The 18,651-nt window shown below is 42.3% G+C and overlaps 2 protein-coding genes across 3 annotated transcripts in view; one reads left to right on the top strand and one right to left on the bottom strand.

Moving 5' to 3' along the window:
• The window catches only part of mest (mesoderm specific transcript), a 30,687-nt gene extending 22,507 nt beyond the window's left edge, over positions 1-8,180 (top strand). For both annotated transcript variants that reach the window (XM_062983339.1, XM_062983340.1), the window contains exons 10-12: positions 983-1,059; positions 1,294-1,357; positions 2,693-8,180. In XM_062983339.1, the coding sequence (XP_062839409.1) occupies positions 983-1,059; positions 1,294-1,357; positions 2,693-2,810 (259 nt within the window). In that variant the 3' untranslated portion in view covers positions 2,811-8,180. The remainder of the gene's footprint in view (positions 1-982; positions 1,060-1,293; positions 1,358-2,692) is intronic.
• A 740-nt stretch (positions 8,181-8,920) lies between these two features.
• The window catches only part of copg2 (COPI coat complex subunit gamma 2), a 34,343-nt gene continuing 24,612 nt past the window's right edge, over positions 8,921-18,651 (bottom strand). The window contains exons 19-24 of the mRNA XM_003228813.4: positions 18,025-18,164; positions 16,125-16,296; positions 13,055-13,152; positions 12,826-12,964; positions 10,345-10,443; positions 8,921-9,368 (exon numbers count right to left, since the gene is read on the bottom strand). Coding sequence (XP_003228861.2) covers positions 9,238-9,368; positions 10,345-10,443; positions 12,826-12,964; positions 13,055-13,152; positions 16,125-16,296; positions 18,025-18,164 — 779 coding nt within the window. The 3' untranslated portion in view covers positions 8,921-9,237. The remainder of the gene's footprint in view (positions 9,369-10,344; positions 10,444-12,825; positions 12,965-13,054; positions 13,153-16,124; positions 16,297-18,024; positions 18,165-18,651) is intronic.

Here is an 18,651-nt window from a genome sequence, read left to right as displayed (position 1 = left end):
TCCTAAGCGCTTGGGAAGTGTTCGACTTGTGATTTTGTGAGACGAAATCCAGCATATCTATCTTGTTTACTGTGTCATACTATGTCGTTGTGTCAATAATAATAATAATAATAACATAACAACAACAACATCACACAATCCTAAACGCTTGGGAAGTGTTCAACTTATGATTTTGTGATCCAGCATATACGAAATCCAGCATATATGTCTCGTTTGCTGTGTCATACTGTGTATGATAATGATAATAATTTACAATATTTATATCCTGCCTTTCTCTACCCCGAGGGGGACTCAAGGGAGCTATTATTATTAATAATAATAATAATAATAATAATAATAATAATAATAATAATAATAATATCCAAAAATACATCACACAATCCTAAACGCTTGGGAAGTGTTGGACTTGTGATTTTGTGATGCAAAATCCAGCATATCTATCGTGTTTGCTGTGTCAGACTATGTTGTTGTGTCAATAATAATAATAATAATAATAATACAAGTTCTTCATTTCAACTGGTTTGCTATTATGTGTGATTTTGCACAGCCACACAAAGTCTGGCAAATTTTTCCCCCAATAGATATGGGATCCATACCATATTGTATTCTATCACGGCTGCTGGTTTATTGCATATTGTGAGGTTCTTAAAATAATGATTTATATTGTGCTCCATCCTATAAATTCCACGTGACAAAAGTACTGTAAAGAGTACTTCCTGGCTGTTGGAAGAGCTGTTCATCAGTGGAACTCTCTGCCTCAGAGTGTGGTGGAAGCTCGAAAGTTTTAAAACAGGCTGGATGGCTATCTGTCAGGGCTGCTTTGATTGTTCTTTTCCTGCATGGCAGAGGGTTGGACTAGATGGCCCACGTGGTTTCTTCCAACTCTATTATTCTATGATACTATGAAAAATGGAAATCCCAACATGAAGAACAGATCCATCTCAGACTCTGAGCATATTTTAATGCCTTTGTTTTTCTACAGCCTTTTACAGTACATCAACCAAAGGAAGAAGCACAGGGACCGCTGGGTCGGAGCCTTGAAATCCACGTCTGTTCCCTGTGAGTTGTGGTGGTGTCGATGGGGATCGCTTTGGAAGCATAAAGCAGGCATGGGCAAACTTCGGCCCTCCGGGTGTTTTGGACTTCAACTCTCACCATTCCTAACAGCCTACCGGCTGTTAGGAATGGTGAGAGTTGAAGTCCAAAACACGCGGAGGGCCGAAGTTTGCCCATGCCTGCCATAAAGGATCCTCCCAATTCCTCTCTTTCTTCGCTCTTTCTCTTCTCTTCCAGTGCATCTGATCTACGGACCGCTGGACCCTGTGAATCCGCATCCAGAGTTTCTACGGCTCTACAAGTAGGTTTCTTTTTTTAAAACAGGTAGCAAAGGACATAGCAGACGGGGAAGCCTTAGCATTGAACGGTTGTGTTGTTAAAGCGCCAAGTATGGAACCATGCGCAGACGGGGAAGCCTTAGCATTGAACGGTTGTGTTGTTAAAGCGTGAAGTATGGAACCCTGAGCAGACGGGGAAGCCTTAGCATTGAACGGTTGTGTTGTTAAAGTACAAAGTATGGAACCCTGAGCAGACGGGGAAGCCTTAGCATTGAACGGTTGTGTTGTTAAAGTGCAAAGTATGGAACCCTGCGCAGACGGGGAAGCCTTAGCATTGAACGGTTGTGTTGTTAAAGTACGAAGTATGGAACCCTGCGCAGACGGGGAAGCCTTAGCATTGAATGGTTGTGTTGTTAAAGCACGAAGTATTGAACCCTGAGCAGACGGGGAAGCCTTAGCATTGAACGGTTGTGCTGTTAAAGTGCAAAGTATGGAACCCTGAGCAGACGGGGAAGCCTTAGCATTGGACGGTTGTGTTGTTAAAGCGCCAAGTATGGAACCCTGAGCAGACGGGGAAGCCTTAGCATTGGACAGTTGTGTTGTTAAAGTGTGAAGTATGGAACCCTATGCAGACAGTCGGTCAATGCGACTTAAGCCACGTGCAGTCACTGAATTCTTGAGAGCAGAAGGTGTCACTCCAAAGGAGATTAATCAGAGAATGCAAGCTGTTTAGGGTGATGGTGTTGATGTGAGTCCTGTGCATTGTTGGGTGAGTAAGTTTAAGGATGTTGAAGTGGGAACATCTGACTTGCATGACAAACGAAGAGTTGGATGTCCTGTGACAGCAACCACCGAGTATCACAAGCAAAATTGATTCAGGATGATCTTCGTATCACTCAGAATGAAATTTCAAGCATAATCAGCATTTCACAAGAACGTGTGGGTCACATGATTGCTTTGCTTGGCTATCGGAAGATCTGTGCACGACGGGTCCTGTGAGACGCCGGTTGCAGAAACCGAGTGTCGATTTCTTCCGTGACGGCTTCAGAAAACTTGTCCATCGTTGGCAGAAATGTATCCAATGGTCTGGTGACGATATGGAAAAGTGAATCGTGGTCGTTAAGGAGCACATTCTAAAGATTATTTCTGCGATTGATTTATTGAAATATTCCCACCAAAATTGAAATAACGAAGGTGGAGGCATTAGTTTTGATTCAACCCTCGTACAGTAGTTTTGGTTATCCGACTCATCCGAAGAATTTTAGTTCAGGGATGCTCCTTCTGTAGTTTGTTTCTCAGTCCGTGCTCATTCCTTGTGTTGCTGTGAAAACTTCTGATTGGTGTTTCTTCCTTTGCAGAGAATTGCTTCCGACGTCCACGGTCTCCGTCCTGGACGACCACATCAGCCACTATCCGCAGCTGGAGGACCCCCAGGGCTTCTTGAACGCTTACTTGAACTTCATCAACTCTTTCTGAGACAGTATTCCATTTTCCAGAGACATTTTGGGCGGTTTGTTTGGTTTTTTGGTGGGGTTTTGTTTGGTGTTTTTTTACATTGGATGAATAGGGCTACAATATGAGGCATGGGCCAACTTCGGCCCTCCCTCCAGGTGTTTTGGACTTCAACTCCCACAATTCCTAGCAGCCGGTAGGCTGCTAGGAATTGTGGGAGTTGAAGTCTAAAACACCTGGAGGGAGGGCCGAAGTTGGCCCATGCCGGGCATTTCTCGTTAAAACATATTTAGCTGATTTTTCGTTGTCTAAATGGAGAGGATGGTGCTGAGAGAGAGCCTGAGCCAAATAATGTGTGCTCTCGTTTGCCTTTTTAATACATACTTCCCTTAATATTGCATTATAATACAGATGTACAGATGGTTCTGTCTTTTTTCTTCCCTCAACTTAGTGGGTTTGTATCCTCAGTGCTGGTTATTTCGCTCCCATTTGGTCTCGTCGCACCCATTTTTAAATATATATAGTTCTGAGACTTGGGAGAAAATAAGTCCTTGAACTGCAAACATCTTTATTGGACAACTAGCTGTGCCCGGCCACGCGTTGCTGTGGCGAAGTATGGTGGTATGGGAAATAAAGTATTGAGGAATTGGTGGTAGTTAAGGTAAAGGGTCCCCTGGGCTGAGTGGATTGCTAGGAGACCAAGTGAGTATTTTATAGGCAGTGTGGAAGAGGCCTAAGTGAGGCCTAACTCTGCCTGTCCCCTGGGCTGAGTGGGTTGCTAGGAGACCAAGTGAGTGAAGCTTAGCCTTCTAACTGGCAGCAATTGGATAAAAACAATTATTGCTCTACCTCTAATTAGGACTTTATTTTTCTTTTCTTTTTGTTGTATCAACCTAGAGGCATGGATGAGGGGTTGTGCTGTCAATTTTCGAGGTTCTGGGGTGTTTACTTTTGTTGTTTTGTCTGCTGCCGTGATGCCATCACTCTTTCTATATATATAAAAGAGTGATGGCATCACGGCGACCCACAAAACAACAAAACTACAGGCCCCGCAACCTCGAAATTTAACAACACAACCTATCATCCACGCCTCTAGGTTGATACAACAAAAAGAAAAGAAAAATAAAGTCCTAATTAGAGAGAGAGGAATAATTGCTTTTATCCAATTGCTGCCAGTTAGAAGGCTAAACTCCTCCAACTTGGTCTCCTAGCAACCCAATAAAAAATAATAAAAAACACTAAAAATTAATACAATAAAATACTATAATAACAGAAACTAACTAAAAATAATACAAGAAAATAATAAAATATAATAAATAAAAATATAACTTAGAATAAAATTAATAAAAAAATGCAAATAAAGTCAAATAAAAATGACACAACAATTTTTAACCAATACCACCACCACTTTGCCACAGCAACGCGTGGCCAGGCACAGCTAGTTATATATATAGATAGTTTGAAGGAGAAGATATTCAGAGATGCCTGAATTTCCCTGGCAAAGCTTGGACTGCTTTAACCTTTCCATAGAAGGAAGCTGTTTCTGGGAGAAAGAAACCAGCTCGCCCCAGTTGAGGGATTCCAGACCTACTTTGTGTCTGTTTTTGCATCTCAAGAACCTGGTGAGATGCCAACCCTTAAGTCCAGGAGAGGAGACACTTCTTTAATTCCGGCATAATTCAATTGCACAGAACACAAAGTGCAACACAAGGCACATCTTGTCTTTAAGGATGTTCTGTGAGGGTCTGCATCTGTGTTCTTGGCCGTCAAGCGGAGAACAACAATGGATATTGTGTTGTGTTCAGGCTTAAGGAGCAGGCAGATGTTTTGTGTCCACACAGGAGACAAGCCAGTGAGACAAATGAGGGATGTCTTGTTTTGAAAACAGGCTTTTCTGCTTTCAAATGTGCAGGATGCTAAAATATGCCAAAACACTGCCTTTTCCATGAGAAAGGGCTACAATGTGGTTCCTGGACTTTTGTTGTTGATCCAGTTCATCTCAACTGCAAGGAGACATCTCATCAGCCTAATAAAATACTTGGGGAGTACATATATACTAAATAGAAAATGATGTTCCATGACACAAGACCACTAAAAACAATAGTATATCAATTACAATGGTTTTGTAACCCAATAATAAAAGACATGTACAGTGAAACAAATCTGTTATATACACGAAGTCTTATAACAATAATAGCCTTCTAGCAAGCAAAATTTATAGTCGGTCAAGCAACCCTATATGATTTACAAGAGGCTTCTCTGAGGACACAGAGACCTTACTCTCTTGTGAGGAGAAGTTTGGAAGTTAGTAAATCTCAAAATTTATACAGTAGAGTCTCACTTATCCAAGCTAAATGGGCCGGCAGAAGCTTGGATACGCAAATATCTTGGATAATAAGGAGGGATTAAGGAGAAGCCTATTAAACATCAAATTAGGTTATGATTTTACAAATTAAGCACCAAAACATCATGTTATACAACAAATTTGACAGAAAAAGTAGTTCAATACGCAGTAATGTTATGTTGTAATTACTGTATTTACAAATTTAGCACCAAAATATCACGATATATTGAAAACATTGACTACAAAAATGGCTTGGATAAACCAGAACCTTGGATAAGCAAGTCTTGGGTAAGTGAGACTCTACTGTAATTATTTACTGGGACTGATATGTGGAGCTTCCACTTCCTGGAGGACGATTTCCACGTAGAGGATTTCCAATTCCCAGACCAGTTTTGACTATCAAAAGCCTTCCTCAAGTGGAAAAATATGAATTTCACAGAATTCAATGGACATCAAGTTCTCCAAAATTAAATATCCCTCAGGTAGAAGTTGTGTAAATACAATGGTATAGTGGACATGAAGTTATCCGACAGGTGCTCTGCATTTGTTTGACTCCTTCACAAGCACATACCATTGTAATTGATATACTCATACTATTGTTTTTAGTGGTCTTGTGTCGGTGTATGTATATACACCAGAAGATCTCTTTTACTTACAAGAATATTTATAATTTTGACAGGGGCATAAATAAACTCTAGCTGGAATCTTAGAAGTAGGTTATGCTCAGGGAAGAAATGTGTCCAAATAGGTTGTGTGACTGTCCTAGCACCAAATTTAAAGCTAGTACTAAAAGGGACTGGAGATCTTCTTCAGGTACAGATACACCTTTGATGGTGAAGCATCTTTTTGCACCTGCCCAACTGTTTTCCACCTCACCTTTTGTCTAACTGGAAGATTTTTAATAGCATGAACATTAGGTGAAAGACAGTGAAAGAGGGCTGGAGAAACACAGACCTTTGGTTTCAGGTTGGAGCAGCATCTCTGCAGTTGTTTTCTGGTGTAGATGGGGGAACCTGCCTACAACAGGCTAGGTAAGCAGCTGTGGTTTCCACAACTAGGAAATATATATATATATATATATATATATATATATATATATATATATATATAAAAAAGGGTAATGAAATTTCGGCCTAGGACAAAACAACAAAACTACACATCCCAGAAACACTAAACTTGGCAGCACAACCCCTCATCCATGCCTCTACGTTCATACAACAAACAGCTCCAGCTACTCCAGAACGGTCCAACGGTCAGGCTTTGAGACTGCAAGGCTATTCACTGCTATTCCACCTGGCCAACAAAGGATTCCCATAAGCCACAGCAACGCGTGGCTGGGCAAAGCTAGTAATTACTAAGAAATATACACACGGGGCCACATGCAAGCTGTCCTCCTCTCTTTGCCTATAGAAAGTAGCCATGGACTTGGAAAACTTGGAAAACTGGGCATTTCTTCCTGCACCGTTAGTAGAATTAACTGTGGCAAGGAATGCAGCCTCAAATGTGTATTTTGTGTTGTCGAAGGCTTTCATGGCCGGGATCACAGGGTTGTTGTATGTTTTCCGGGCTGTATGGCCATGTTCTAGAAGTATTCTCCAAAATCAGAACAGTAAATAAGAAAACAGAGGAGTTCCAGACATGGGAACCAGGGGGCAGCTAACGACTCTGAACAAAGGATGCCCCCAGGCTGGAAGAAGCCAGGAGATGAAGCTATTCGATGCTAACTAAGGCGTTTAACTACAACATTCACACCGGCCTCCAACTGACAGAGAGTTCTTCTCTCACCCTGGACTTTCCACAGATATATATAAACCTTCCTTGCTTAGTTTCTCCATATACCGCACAACCTCTGAGGATGCCTGCCATGGATGTGGGCGAAACGTCAGGAGAGACTGCTTCTAGAACATGGCCAGACAGCCCAAAAAACATACAACAACCCTGTGTATTTCGTGTTTTCTTATTTAAAAGTGCCACTTACTTTAATTATTCCATCTTCCAGTTCACTGGCTCGGCAGAAACACCAGATGGTTATGAAAAGGCAGACTCTCCAGCATTGCCATTGCTATTATTAGTTCTGGTTTGTTGTGTGTTGTCCAGGCTGTATGGCCATGTTCCAGAAGTATTCTCTCCTGACGCTTCGCCCACATCTCACAACCTCCGAGGATGCCTGCCATAGATGTGGGCGAAATGTCAGGAGAGAATACTTCTGGAACATGGCCAGACAGCCCGGAAACACACACAACAACCCTGTGATTCCGGCCATGAAAGCCTTCGACAACATATTATTAATCCTGATATAGAACAAATAGAGCAGGATTGTGGGTAGTGTATGCAGCACAATAATAATAAAAGGGGAAATGCAAAACTTTGGGACCTAACAGGGCATCTGAGCTCTGCTTTTTTAAGGTATATCTTGGCAAGGTTATTGCAACCCAGTAAGTGGAAGCAGAGAATTGCCTGACTAGATCTCCTTAAGACTAAAGAAGGGGATTCATCATGAGCAAGGCAGAGATAAAAGTAGTACAGTGTTCCCTCACTACTTCGCGGTTCACTTTTCACGGATTTGCTGTTTTGCGGTTTTTCAATAAACTATAAAATATTATTATAAATCACAAAAAAATTACAATTTACAGTCTAAGGAAGGGAGGAAGGAGAAGCCAAAGGGAGAGAGAAGGAGCCCAAGCGGCAATAGGAGGAGAAGGAGGTGATTTATCAACACGATTGGTTGATAAAGACTTAAAATAGTGTATAACTACTAAAATAATGTATAAATATTCAAATAAATATAGTGTCCCGACTCAGCGGATTTTCACTTATTGCGGGTGGTCCTGGAACCTAACCCCTGTAATAAGTGAGGGAACACTGTAACAGTACCTGGTTTCTCCCCTTTCTTATTCTCGAAATCTTCCATTCAATGCTGGCATCTAAAGTAGCTGTTTTTTGGCAATATAATGTTGGAAATTGTGTAGGCTACGGGTGTCAGAAGCCAACTCGTGCCCTTGTAACTGGATGTGAAATACAGCAGCACTGTTGAGGCAGCTATTCAATTACATGTCGTACAATTTTTTTTTTCGTGTCAGGAGCAACCAGAGTTGCTTCTGGAGTGAGAGAATTGGCCGTCTGATCTATGACAATTAATTGCATTGATCTATCACAATTAATTGCATTGATCTATGACAATCAGTTGCATTGATCTATGACAATCAGTTGCATTGATCTATGACAATCAGTTGCATTGATCTATGACAATCAGTTGCATTGATCTATGACAATCAGTTGCATTGATCTATGACAATCAGTTGCATTGATCTATGACAATTAATTGCATTGATCTATGACAATTAATTGCTTTGATCTATGACAATTAATTGCATTTATCTATCACAATTAATTTACAGTTGAAATCCTTCAAATAGAAGCTCCAGGAGCAGCTCCTGAAACAGCTTCCTCGCATATTGCTTTGGTTCAGCGCTTCTTCTTTTTCATGTCAGGAGCGACTTGAGAAATTGCAAGTCGCTTCTGGAGTGAGAGAATTGGCCGTCTGCAAGGACGTTGCCCAGGGGACATTGCCCTGATATTTTGATGTTTTTACCATCCTTGTGGGAGGCTTCTCTCATGTCCCCGCATGGAGCTGGAGCTGATAGAGGGAGCTCATCTGCGCTCTCCCCGGGTGGGATTCGAACCTGGCAGCCTTCAGGTCAGCAACCCAACCTTCAAGTCTCAAGGCTTTTATCTCCTAGGCCACCGGAGGCTCCTGTCGTACAAATCAAAGTGCTCAGAACGAAGGGACTGATGCTGGCCGAGCCCTGTTTTATTTTCTGCTAATAAAAATCCATTGGTGAAAAGTTTGGCTCTTAAAAAAAATTCCTCTTCCCGCCGCCTGGATCCGTAACGACAGCACAGAAACAAGAGTTTATACAGGAATGATGAAGTGGAGCCGGGACGCAAAAGGGAACATCGTCCCAGCTTTAGTGGCACAGAAGAGAAGACACGTTCCCAACGACTGCGTGGGTCAAGGGACTGGAGGATAAAGAAAAAACCTCAAAACATGCGGTATGGTGGAGTGCCTTCCCGGTGGCGTAGTTCCAGATTGGGGTGTTGTGGTTCTTAGCCGACGGAGGCCAGAATGACATCCACGGGGGTCTCCAGGATGCTGCGGACGGTCACCTGCATGGTCACTCCGTCCCCAAGGGCCAGCCTCGCTCTCACCAGGACATCCAGGCCGCCTCTGTACACACCTTGAAGGGACAAAGAAAGGGAGATTGAAGAAAGCAGGCTTGGAACCTACAGTTACCAAGCAAAGTGTACGTTATTCAGATTGTAATCTAATTTTGAAGCTTTCTACATTTAAGAGATTGTTTCCCCTTCCCTTAAACTACACCAGGCATGGGCAAACTTCGGCTGTTAGGAATTGTGGGAGTTGAAGTCCCAAACACCTGGCGGGACGAAGTTTGGCCATGCCTGAGTTATACTATAATAACTTTGTCAACTTGTCCTAACCATGAATTTATTTATTTATTTATTTACAGTATTTATATTCCGCCCTTCTTTCTCACCCCGAAGGGGACTCAGGGTGGATTACAATGAACACATATATGGCAAATATTCAATGCCAACAGACAAACAACATACAGTAGACAGACTCAGAGGCATTTTTAACATTTTTTCCAGCTTCACGATTCCGGCCACAGGGGGAGCTGTTGCTTCACCGTCCAGAAGTGGCTGTACTTCCTCATTCCTTTCCTTGTGTTTTGCTGGCAATTTTATGGTGTTGTAAGTTAGCCTCCCGCATAAAGCGTCCCTAAATTTCCCTAATTGACAGGTGCAACTGTCTTTCGGGGCTGCATAGGTCAACAGCAAGCCGGGGCTATTAATGGTCGGAGGCTTAACCCGACCCGGGCTTCGAACTCATGACCTCTTGGTCAGTAGTGATTTATAGCAGCTGGTTACTAGCCAGCTGCGCCACAGCCCGGCTGTTCTTCGTCACCGAAGGGCTTTAGGAACCGACAGAACAATATCCGGAGATCCACAATCTCTTAAGACTCAGAAGACGTATCTGGATGACCTCAAAAAGTAACTCTAAGCTCTATTTTGAAGAAGATCTGTCATTGCAAGTAAATGGATACTGCAGTTCCCGCTGGCAAAAAAGACGGTGACTATGTCTCTGTTGTGATTTCAGCCCTAGAAAACTGAGAGGCCGCGAGAGAGTCTTACCTGCCAGGTAGAGGGTGTGGGAATTCTTGTTCTCGGGCACTTTGTCCGATCTCTCGCAGGGCTGCATGCCAAGGAACTTGACAATGTTGTTGACCGCTTCTGCATTCAGAGAGGGTTTGGGAAAGAGACAGGGTTAGGGCCGCATTGTCCTTCACAGGGTCCAAAGGGTTATCGCAAACGCAGAGAGACAGCAGACAGTCGCCGTGTTAAGTGAGGAACTGGGTCACTGCTTCTTCCCAATGGAGCCAAAGAACAAAGTCTTGTATTTGTCTGCATTGTTGGAACTAAAAGGGTCAGGGGAAGGATCTAGAAAACGCCACTTCTAAAACTTTTTGGACACACTTGGGAGCCTGATCCATTTTTAAAATAACAATAATAATAATAATAACAATAATAATAATAATAATAAACCATTGATCATATCCTCAGCTGCTGTAAGAAAATTGCACAGACTGACTACAAACAGAGGCACAACTATGTGGCCCAAATGATTCATTGGAACTTATGCCTCAAGTCCCACCTCCCAGCAGCAAAGAACTGGTGGGATCACAAACCTGCAAAAGTATTGGAAAATGAGCACACAAAGATACTGTGGGACTTCTGAATCCAGACTGACAAAGTTCTGGAACACAACACACCAGACATCACAGTTGTGGAAAAGAAAAAGGTTTGGATCATTGATGTCGCCATCCCAGGTGACAGTCGCATTGACGAAAAACAACAGGAAAAACTCAGCCGCTATCACGACCTCAAGATTGAACTTCAAAGACTCTGGCAGAAACCAGTGCAGGTGGTCCCGGTGGTGATGGGCACATTGGGTGCCGTGCCAAAAGATCTCAGCCGGCATTTGGAAACAATAGACATTGACAAAATTACGATCTGCCAACTGCAAAAGGCCACCCTATTGGGATTTGCGCGCATCATCCGAAAATACATCACACAGTCCTAGACACTTGGGAAGTGTTCAACTTGGGATTCTGTGATACGAAATCCAGCATGTCTATCTTGTTTGCTGTGTCATAATAAAATAATAATAATAATAATAATCAGGAATACAGTAAAGTCTCACTTATCCAACATAAACGGGCCAGCAAAACGTTGGATAAGTGAAAATGTTGGATTAAGGAAAAGCCTATGAAACATCAAATTCCATTATAATATTACAAATTAAGCACCAAAGCATCGTGTTTTAGAACAAATCCAACAGAAAAAGCAGTTCAATATACGCTAACGTTATGTAGTAATTACTGTATTTACGAATTTAGCACCAAAACATCGCAATGTATTGAAAACCTTGACTGCATAAACTGGCTACTAACCAACTGACTACAAATAAAGATAGAATTGCATAAAATGCATTTACAGTATCGACATTGTTGGAAGTTAAATCCATAAAACGTTCAGTCCTTGCTGCTTAAAGAAACAGCTATGGATCTGGGCGAGAGGCCGACTGCGTTGGATAATCCAGAATGTTGGATAAGTGAAGGTTGGATAAGTCAGATTCTACTGTAATAATAATAATAATAATATCAGAAAATGAATATCAGTTTAAAACAAACACATTTATTTTTATATTTATGATGATGATTTATTTATTTCTATCCCACTTTTTTCCCCACAAATGGGACTTAAAGCGGCGTACAAACTATTCAATAATACAGCTGCTGTGAGTTTTCTGGACCTTATGACCATGTTCCAGAAGCATTCTCTCCTGATGTTTCGTCCACATCAAAGGCAGACATCCTTAGAGATTGTGAGGTATTTTGGAAACTAGGCAACTTGAGTTTATATATCTGTGGAATGCCCAAAATAGGAGAAAGAATTCTTGTCTGTTTGAGGCAAGTGTGAATGTTGCAACTGGCCACCTTGATTAGCACTAAATGGACTTGCAACTTCAAAGCCTGGCTGCTTCCTGCCTGTATTAAAAACTCTAAAATCAGGACAGTAAATAAAGAGCAACACTCAATAAAACAGGAATTCCAGACAAGAAATAATCAGGGCCAGCTAACACCTCCCAACAAAGGATTCCCCAGGCAGGAAGTAGCCAGGCTTTGAAGTTGCAAGGCTATTCAATGCTAATCAAGGTGGCCAATTGCAGCATTCACACTTGCTTCCAACAGGCAAGAGTTCTTTCTCCCACCCTGGACATCATTCCACAGTTCTATAAACCCCACTTGCCTGTTTTCCAACAGACCTCACAACCTCTGAGGATGCCTGCCATAGATGTGGGTGAAACATTAGGAGGGAATGCTTCTGGAACATGGCCAGACAGCCTGGAAAACTCATAGCAATTCAGTGATTCCGGCTACGAAAGCCTCCGACAACATCATCATCATCATCATCATTATTATTATTATTATTATTATTATTATTATTATTATTATTATTATTATTAGCATCATCATCATCATTATTATTAATAATAATAACCTACAAAATAATATATGCCTCATTGGAACAGATACAAGATAATGCTCTCACCATCTAGGGTTTTGATGGTGCTGAGAGCAAAGGTCTCCTCCTTCTCATAGTCATCTCCCACTTCCTCCCAGGCGGCCGCGAAGTTGGGCTTCAGGACTTTCTGAATGTGGTCCGAGAGGGTCAGCTCCAGGTCTTCCAACTGCCAAGGAGAGGAAGGTGAGCAGAATCAGGCTTGAGTAGAGAGACACAAACACAGAGGAGAGAGACCTGGCTGCAGAGCAAGGCTTACCACGTACTCGTCGTCGTATCCGTCTTCGTCCGGCACACCGGTGTTGGGGTCGCAGTCCCGGACGGTGAACTTCATGGTGCAGCTGAAGGTGCAGGCCACTGCGGCGGGGGGAAAGGAGAAGCAGAAATAGAATTATTCAGAGGAAAATACAGGCCAAGCAAAGTCTCACACAAGGTTCAAGTGGGATAGGAGAGCCATGAACTCGGAAAATAAGTTGATCACAAAAATATACAAAAAATTACTGGAATGGGACACTGAAACTGAACATGTAAAGACATGTATGACCCAGTGGGCAAGGGATATAGGAAGACCAATCCTATACGAAGAATGGGAAAAGCTATGGGGAAAAAATATGAAATTTAATTACGCCTCGGATCTTAGAGAAAACCAGTTCAAAATGATATATAGGTGGTACATAACTCCGAAAAAATTAGGTCACTACAAGAAAGATAAACGAACGAAATGCTGGAAATGCCAGGAGAAAGAGGGAAATTTTTTCCACATGTGGTGGGCATGTGCTAAAACGAAGAAATATTGGACAGAAATACACAAAGAATCCCGGAAAATATTGAAAAAAGACTTACCATTTAGACCAGAACTATATCTGTTAGGGGTGACTAACACGAACTTAGGAAAAAATGAAGAAAAGATCTTAAATTATTTAGTCACGGGGGCCAGAATTGTTTTTGCAAGAATCTGGAGATCAAACCAAGTACCTACAACAGACCAGTGGCTGGTAAAGATAAGTGATATAAAGAATATGGACAAGCTGACATTCCTAATGAAGAAACAACAAGGAAACCCAATAAAAGAAACGGATTGGTCAAATTTCGAGGAATACATAAGACAAAGAATGCTAGATTCAGAGGAAAAGAAATAGAGATTAGAGCTCTTGGAAGAGGAAAAAGGAAACACCCAAAAGTGATCGGGACACTCGTCATAAGAGGAATGGTCATCTGATGATGAAATCTGCAGAGTTAAACAAATGAAGAATACACACTCTTAAATCATTCCACCTCACACCCTCTCCCTCTCTACCCTCTCCTCTCCCCCCTCTTGCATGAAGTAACCCCTCCCTAACCTCCCTCCTCTTACCAGTACACCACCCCTTCCCCAAAATGTGATTTTTCCCCAGTTTTTTTAAGCATTGTATTAAAAGATCTCAATAAAAATACATTAAAAAAAAAAGGAGCCATGTTGAAATATCTGAAAGGATGTCCTACTGCAGGCATGGTCAAACTTTGCCCCTCCAGGTGTTTTAGACTACAACTCCCACAACTGAAGCCCAAAACTTCAACTGAAGCCCAAAAAAGCCCGGGCTGTGGCGCAGGCAGGAGAGCAAGCCAGCTGCAACCAGCTGCAATGAATCACTCTGACCAGGAGGTCATGAGTTCGAGGCCCGCTCGGAGCCTATGTTTGTCTTGTCTTTGTTCTATGTCAAAAGGCATGGAATGTTTGCCTATATGTGTAATGTGATCCGCCCTGAGTCCCCTTCGGGGTGAGAAGGGCGGAATATAAATGCTGTAAATAAATAAATAAAACACCCGGAAGGCCAAGGTTTGCCCATGCCTGCCCTACTGAGGAGGGAAATGAGTTTCGTGATGGTAAGAGCTGTTCAGTACAGGAATATGGACAGCCCTGGAGTCTCCTTCTCTGGAAGTTAAGCAGAGGCTGGATGGCCATCTGCCAGGATGGCTTGGATTCTGTGTTCCTGCCTTGCAGAAGGTGTCGGACTAGATGACCATTGAATCTTATAATTCGTTCATTCATTCATTACTCATAAACTCCTGGTAGCCCAGTGGAATCTCTTTCTCTGGAGGCTTTTAAATAGAAGCTGGATGGCCATCTGTCATAAGTGATTGGATTGTGTCAGGAATGAATCTGTCAGGAGTGATTAGACTGTGTCTTCCTAAATGGCAGGGGGTTGGATTAGATGGCACTTGGGAGTCTCTTCCAACTCTAGTGTTCCCGTAAGTTTTCCAGGCTGCCTGGCCGTGTTCTAGAAGCATTCTCTCCTGACGTTTCGTCCACATCTATGGCAGGCATCCTCAGAGGTTGTGAGGTTTGTTGGAAACTAGGGAAATGCGGTTTATATAACTGTGGAATAATGTCCAGGGTGGGAGAAAGAACTCTTTCTCTGTTGGAAGTAAGTGTGAATTGTGCAATTGGCCATCTTGATTAGCATTTAATAGCCTTGCAACTTCAAAGCCTGCCTGCTTCCTGCATGAGGGAGTCCTTTGTTGGGAGGTGTTAACTAGCACTGCAGACTAATTTAACTACAGAAGTCAGCTACAGCAGAGCGCTTGATGAACCAACCCGGAGACAGCATACTATTAGAGAACACAGAAATGCTGGACCGCTCTAATAACCACCACGTCACACCACACAGAGAAGCCACAAAAAGCATGTGGACAATTTCAATAGAAAGGAGGAAACCATATAAATGAACAAAATCTGGCTGCCAGTATTAAAAAAACTTTAAAATCAGAACAGTAAATAAGGAACAACACTCTAAAAACAGAGGAACTCCAGACATGAATCAATCAGGGGGCAGCTAACGATTCTGAACAAAGGATTCCCCCAGGCAGGAAGAAGTTAGGAGATGAAGCTTGTTAGGCTATTCAATGCTAATCAAGGTGACTAATTACAACATTCACACTGGCCTCCAACTGACAAAAGTACCTTCTCCTACCCTGGACCTTCCAGATATATAAACCTTCCTTTCTTAGTTTTTTCCAGTATACCTCACAACCTCTGAGGATGCCTGCCATAGATGTGGGCGAAACATCAAGAGAGAATACTTCTGGAACATGGCCATACAGCCTGAAAACACACAACAACTCTTCCAACTCTGTTTCCATAGCAGAAGTCTAAACTATCAGGGTTAAATAAGGATCTCAAACTGCTCCATGTCTCCCAAAACAGAGTCTCAGGTGCTGATGCAAACAGCTATGGAGCAAGATAGTACTTTCCCTGGATGGGCATGAGTTAGACTCAATGGCCCCTGGAGTGCCTTCCAATTCTATGATGACAGGATTCAACTAAAGGCCTCTCTCCCTTTCATTGGTACCTGCGGTGGGGTCGTCCATGGGTAGCCGGACCAGTGTGTAGCAGATCCCCGGCTGGTTGTAGGGGATGCTCGGGGCCGGGATGCAGCGGAGGACGTCAAAGGCTTCCGAGGGCTCCATCTGCACCGTCACCTTCTCCAGCAATTGGTCGTTGAGGGTGTTTGTGCAGTCAAACTGAAAGGAAGGAGAGGGAGGCATCACAAATACATCCTACTCAGCACAGCCCAAGGCATCTTCAGATTCCTGCCCCCTCCTTTCTTTGGGACCGAGAAGAGGATGACATGACTTCAGAAATAAGAACTAAAAGATTTGCTGGCCAAAAATAAGACTACTGCCCATAAAGATGTTCTGTATTACCGATCTACCCCACATTTAAGAAACCTTGGACAACAGACGCATGAGCACCCTTTCATTAGATCTGGAATGCTTTATACAGAAACACAAACTTTTGTATTATCTATCCCATATTTGTCTTTGGATAAATTGACATGTTAATGCTCCTTAAATAGACTAGAAATGTCTACACAGAAGTATATAAGCTTTGAGTGATGATCAGGGGGAGAAAGAACAATAGTAATAGTGAGCTTTTCCCAGGACAATAAATATGTCTGAAAGGGTCACCTATAAAGGCAATGACAAATGACAAGTTGGGAGATGTAGGTTCTCCTTTTTTTAGCTTTAATATTTTTTCAGTGGTTTTATGGATCTCAATCCAAAAGATTTTTGCCTTCTTACAAGACTACCATATGTGGAAAAACGATCCTGTTGCTTGTTTACATTTCCAACAAATGTTTTTTAATTGTGGCTGCATTTTGGCTAATTTAACCGGTGTCATATAGGATTGATAAAACATTTTGTAGACATTTTCTAGAAAGGAATAGCTTCTGAAAAATTTTATTTTTACTTTCCACAGGTATTCCCATTCATCTAAGCTGATCGAGCGGCCAATGCTTTTGGCCCATTTTACCATACACTCCTTGAAATATTCATCTTGTGTATGTAATTTTAACAAGAGACTGTAGAGCTTAGATGCAGTAGAGTCTCACTTATCCAAGCTAAATGGGCCGGCAGAAGCTTGGATAAGCGAATACCTTGGATAATAAGGAGGGATTAAGGAAAAGCCTATTAAACATCCAATTAGGTTATGATTTTACAAATCAAACACCAGAACATCATGTTATACAACAAATTTGACAGAAATAGTAGTTCAATACGCAGTAATGTTATGTTGTAATTACTGTATTTACGAATTTAGCACTAAAATATCATGATATATTGAAAACATTGACTACAAAAATGGCTTGGATAATCCAGAGGCTTGGATAATCCAGAGGCTTGGATAAGTGAGACTCTACTTATCTGTAAGCCGCCCCGAGTCCCTCTGGGGAGATGGTGGCGGGGTACAAAAATAAAATTATTATTATTATTATTATTATTATTATTATTATTATTATTATTATTATTATATTATTTTCTCGAGTATTTCCGCATATGTTGGCCATCTTTTACTACCCTTTGAATGTCCACCTTGTTCTCCTATCAACCGGCATTGAAAACAATGCTGCTGCTGGAGCAAGAAATAATACGCAGCCCACCATGAGCAGCAGGAATTTAAACAGAAAGGAATCCAGACTTCCACATGACCAAAACATCAAGAGAAAATGCTGCTAGAATACAGTCATACAGCCCCGGAAACCACACAACACTCTAAAGACAATCATGTTTGAGAAGGTAGAAGGCAGTAGGTAAAGTTGAAGGCCACATCCCGGTCAGATGGACTGAACCAGGGAAACCATCGTTGCCCTGGATCTGTAAGACCTAACCAGTTGTCAATGAAGCTCACAGAGACTTTTCACATTTGGCTATCCCAGACTATTAACAATCCCATACGATTGACTTTACCTGGAAGACGACATGATGTGGTAAGACGTGCTTGATGCACCGAACAAAATACTCGGTCTCGGCCTCGGTGAGCTGCACCGGCTCTGAAGACTTGAAGAGCGGGCCCAAGTTCTTGAACTCCGGAATGGCTGCCAGTTGTTCTGAGGAAGCAGAGACAGAGATATCCATGTAAATGAGGAGCAGGCATCTCCCAAATCCCGCTCTGTAACTCATCCAGAGAACGACTGCCATTGAAGCAAAACATGGGTCAGGCTGTGGCGCAGCTGGCTAGTAACCAGCTGCAATAAATCACTACTGACAGAGAGGTCATGAGTTCGAAGCCCGGGTCGGGTTAAGCCCCCGACCATTAAATAGCCCAGCTTGCTGTTGACCTATGCAGCCCCGAAAGATAGTTGCATCTGTCAATTAGGGAAATTTAGGTACGCTTTATGTGGGAGGCTAATTTAACTAATTTACAACATCATAAAACTGCCAGCAAAACACGAAGAATGGAATGAGGAAGTACAGCCACTACTGGACAGTGAAGCAACAGCTCCCCCTGTGGCCGGAATTGTGAAGCTGGAAAAAAAATGTTAAATGCCTCTGTGTCTGTCTATATATGTTGTTTGTCTGTTGGCATTGAATGTT

Source organism: Anolis carolinensis, chromosome 5, assembly GCF_035594765.1.
Source record: "Anolis carolinensis isolate JA03-04 chromosome 5, rAnoCar3.1.pri, whole genome shotgun sequence".
Classification (NCBI taxonomy): domain Eukaryota; kingdom Metazoa; phylum Chordata; class Lepidosauria; order Squamata; family Dactyloidae; genus Anolis; species Anolis carolinensis.
The sequence above is the reverse complement of the archived record's forward strand: the minus strand, read 5'-3'. Positions and strand labels throughout refer to the sequence as shown.